At 51.9% G+C, this 4,053-nt stretch overlaps 1 protein-coding gene across 1 annotated transcript; it reads left to right on the top strand.

Moving 5' to 3' along the window:
- Positions 1 to 2,051: 2,051 nt before the first annotated feature.
- On the top strand, positions 2,052 to 3,782 carry LOC148686533 (endogenous retrovirus group 3 member 1 Env polyprotein-like). Its single transcript, XM_088664427.1, has one exon. The coding sequence runs from the start codon at positions 2,072 to 2,074 to the stop codon at positions 3,206 to 3,208; it is 1,137 nt and encodes a 378-aa protein (XP_088520553.1). The 5' UTR covers positions 2,052 to 2,071; the 3' UTR covers positions 3,209 to 3,782.
- The last annotated feature ends 271 nt before the right edge of the window (positions 3,783 to 4,053 follow it).

Below are 4,053 nucleotides of genomic sequence, written 5' to 3'. Positions count from 1 at the left end.
TGTAATATAGTTTTCATAGAGGAGGTTATAATCCAGCATTGTAGGATCAAAAGCAGGGGGAAAATTCAGTGTGAATTATTAGAAAGCCCAACAGTAATACAAGCATTGGAATCATTGTCCTCTGGGAGGGCCTATTCCTTTATACCTCACAGAGAGAAATGACGGAGATGTGGGAAGAACCCTGGAACCATTGGCGGTGGTGGGTAGGGGTGGTGTGCGCTGCATTAATAATATATATGGTCACTTATTTTTGTTGGCATGAAAGATACCGGATATGTGGGAGGCGACGTGGTACCGCAATACCATTGGGGGTGCTTGCCCTTTGCCTCACAGCAGAATGCGCTGGGAACATAAGGTCAGGGGGCAAGATTTCCCTCTATAACATCACGGAACGAATGCATGAGTGGGGGGCCAGGAACCCCTATAATAAATGGCTACAAGTGGCTGAAATACCGTGTTTCCCCTTTTTTAATACGTAGTCAGAAAGTAAGCCATGGCAGGGTTTTTAACCATTTGAGAGCTATAAGACATACCCCGAAAATAAGCCATACTTCCGCACCAGCTAGCAGGACCCAGCATGCCGGCCGCGACAGGAGGAGGAAGCCTGCCGGGTCGGGTCAGTGCCCGGAAGCGGCGGTGGCTGCTTTAGTGCCAATAAAGCGTGCAGCAGTGCCGCACGGAGCACCAGCCAGCAGGACCCAGCTCCTGCAATGCCGGCCGCAGCAGGAGGAGGAAGCCTGCGGGGTCGGGTGGGTGCCCAGAAGCGGTGGTGGCTGCAGCGCTGACAAAGCGTGAAGCAGCGCCGCACGAAGCACCAAGGGCACGAGCGGCAGGAGGAAAGAGAGAGAGGCTCGTTACTTGCGGCACTTTAAGAGAAGCAGCCAGAACCGATCTCCATATTCCGAGCCTCCCTTTTGCGCGTGCGGGCATGTTAAAGCCCCGATCACTTCACTCCCCACTTCTTCCTCGCCATCCCTCCCTTTCACGCATTGCCTTGACCCCGCAGCCCCCCTCCCTGGCCATCTTCCCCTAAGTGCAGCGCTGCTTCGTGAGCGCTGCAGCCGCACGCTCTCTGTGTGTGCTGCAGCCGCACGCTCTCTGTGTGTGCGCGTGTCTCTTTCTTTCTCTCCCTGTGCGTCCGTCTCTGTGTGTGTGTGTGTGTGTGTGTGTGTGTGTGCGCGCGCGTCTCTCTCTCTCCCCCCCCGTGCGTCTCTCTGTGTGTGTGTTTGTGCGCGTCTCTTTCTTTCTCTCCCCGTGCATCCGTCTCTCTCTGTGTGTGTGTTTGTGCGCGTCTCTTTCTTTCTCTCCCCGTGCATCCGTCTCTCTCTGTGTGTGTGTTTGTGCGCGTCTCTTTCTTTCTCTCCCCGTGCATCCGTCTCTCTCTGTGTGTGTGTTTGTGCGCGTCTCTTTCTTTCTCTCCCCGTGCATCCGTCTCTCTCTGTGTGTGTGTTTGTGCGCGTCTCTTTCTTTCTCTCCCCCGTGCGTCCGTCTCTCTCTGTGTGTGTGTGCGCGCGTCTCTTTCTTTCTCTCCCTGTGCGTGTCTCTCTCTCAGTGTGTGTGTGTGTGTGTGTGTGTGTGTGTTTGCGCGCGCGCGCGTCTCCCCCCCCCCACAGAGAAAAGGTTCCGCTTCGGCTCGTCATTCAGCCGCGCGCGCGCGCCAGGGGCATGGGCCCAAGCCTCGTCCCCCTCGCGCTTCCCTCACAAGCATCTCAGAGCGGGACGGGTCACGGCCTCCCTCCTCATTCCTCGGCCGGCGTGAGAGAGCCCGGGGAGCAGAAGGATCCCAGGTTTAACCCCCAGGTACCCCCAAGTTTGAAATTCTGGAGAGCTGCTGCCAGCCTGGTTGACAGCAAAACCTGGATAGCACAGTAGGCTAGAGTGTGGTGTTTATAATGTGCGCGGAAGAGAGCACCGAGTGTCCTGAGCCAGTGGGACCCAGTTGTACCAGCACTTAAAAAAAAAGACACCCCCTGAAAATAAGCCACCGTGTGTTTTTTTGAGGAAAAAAAGTTATAAGACGGTGTCTTAAAAAAGGGGAAACACGGTAGTGGCACAAACGGTTAACAAAACTATGTGCCTGGTATGTACCCTTGGCCCAACAGACGCACAAGCAGGAATGCCATTCCTCCCACTACCATTTAATCAGTCATCCATTCACAACTTTTCCAGGCTCCCAGATTCCGAGCTTTGGGCAACATGGCAGCACCCGTCCCCCTTGAGGGTTCTTGAGGTCCGAGGGCACCTGTGTGTCCACCGACGGAGATGGACCACTCAGTCCATCTTTGTGGGCCAATCTCATTGTAATTGTTCCTGTGACGACGACGATGTGACAGTCGTGAATAGCAAAGTCACTTATAGTGGGTGTGATGGAAAGTGCCAATCATTGGTCGAGCTTTTAAACCGAGTAGTGCTGAATTTCGCAGGGAGGGGTGTCACGCGTGTCACGCAGGCAAAAGTGGGCCTTTATTGGGTATGCGGGAAAACTGCGTATACGACCCTACCCAGTCGGTGGTGTGGGTCCTGCTTCCCTGCGTTTCTGTTACCACCCATGTGGGTCCTGCCCGGTAGCCCTACCAGACGCAGCCGAAGAAGCACCAGCGTGGACACTAGTAAATTCAGCGTGGCAAGTGGTAGCACACAGAATTGGGGTTCAGCATGGCCCCCTGAAAGAATAATAGCCCATTACGACCCAGCCTCATGGAATCAAAATGAGCCAATAGCGGGAGCAAGGGAACCCATCTACAATTTGAATCGTATAATTCGGCTACAGGCTGTGGTAGAAATAGTAGCAAATGCCACCGCCGAGGCACTTCGGCTGGTCGCCACCCAGCTTGACGAGACAAGAACAGTTGTACTGAAATTGAAATTGGGACTGGACTTTGTTCTGGCGAAGGAAGGGGGCTTCTGTAGAGCCCTTAATTTGACCGGAGAGGCGTGTTGTTTTAACATCTCCAACCACGGACAAGCCATAAGAGACCTAGCAGATAGAATCCAAAAAACAGCACATGTCCCAGTACAGACCTGGGAAGGGTGGGACATGTCCTGGTTAGAGAAGTTTTTACCCAGTGGATGGTTGCGAGGAATCCTTTTTGCATTAGCGGGACCCCTTGTGATTTTAATCCTTTTCTGCTTTTGTATGCCCTGCTTGCTACGATGTTTACAGTCAATGATGGAAAGAATAATGGATAGGAAGTTCCCCCTCGCATAATGATGCTAATGCAAGCTTATAAGCCCCTCCCAACAGGTGCGCCAGAAGGAGGTCTAGAGGGAGATGAGGAAAGTGGACTAGGCCACGAACTACTGTGTGAGTTCGAGACGAGATACAAAAAGAGGAGGGATTGTGAGAGTGAGTGATAAAACAGGATGTGTCTCGAACTCAGTAGAATAGGACAGGATGCCTGTCAGCTAAGTTAGAATAGGACAGGATGCTAGGACAGGATGCCTGTCAGCTAAGTTAGAATAGGACAGGATGCTAGGACAGGATGCCTGTCAGCTAAGTTAGAATAGGGGGTGCTATGTCAGCTAAGTTAGGGTAGAGATAAGGAAGCATAGCTCCTGCTTCCTAATAAGGTTAAACTTTAAAATAGCGAGCGTAGATTGGTTAATGTATAGAAATGTGTCTTACTCAGGTAGATTGTAAGCCAAGCCTCTAAAGGAGGGGCGGCAGCAGTAGGGATGGATATAAAGCTTATGTCTGTACATTGCTCTTGGCTCTTCGCCACTCAGGTCGTGGAGCCCGCCTTTGCAAACGCGTTACAATAAAGAGAAAGTGGTTAGACTTACTTCGGTGTCTCCTTGTCTGTTTGCAAGTCCACGTAAGGGACTTTTCACATAATGAACCTCAAACTATGAGTTCTGGCTACACTGTTTTGGCTACACTGCTGGATTCCAGATAGCAGCCTACCTGGCAAAAGGTGCTGTGGTCTGACTCTTTGTACATTTGTATCAGTAGACTACATCCTATCCACACAAAATGCATATATCTCCTTTCCAGTTGGTCAGAAGCACTCTGGGATGTTATGGAGGAAAGTCAGTGAAGGGTTGAGAAGGAGG

Source organism: Zootoca vivipara, chromosome Z2, assembly GCF_965207765.1.
Source record: "Zootoca vivipara chromosome Z2, rZooViv2.hap1.1, whole genome shotgun sequence".
In the NCBI taxonomy this organism is placed as follows: domain Eukaryota; kingdom Metazoa; phylum Chordata; class Lepidosauria; order Squamata; family Lacertidae; genus Zootoca; species Zootoca vivipara.
This window is presented reverse-complemented; position numbering and strand designations above follow the sequence as displayed.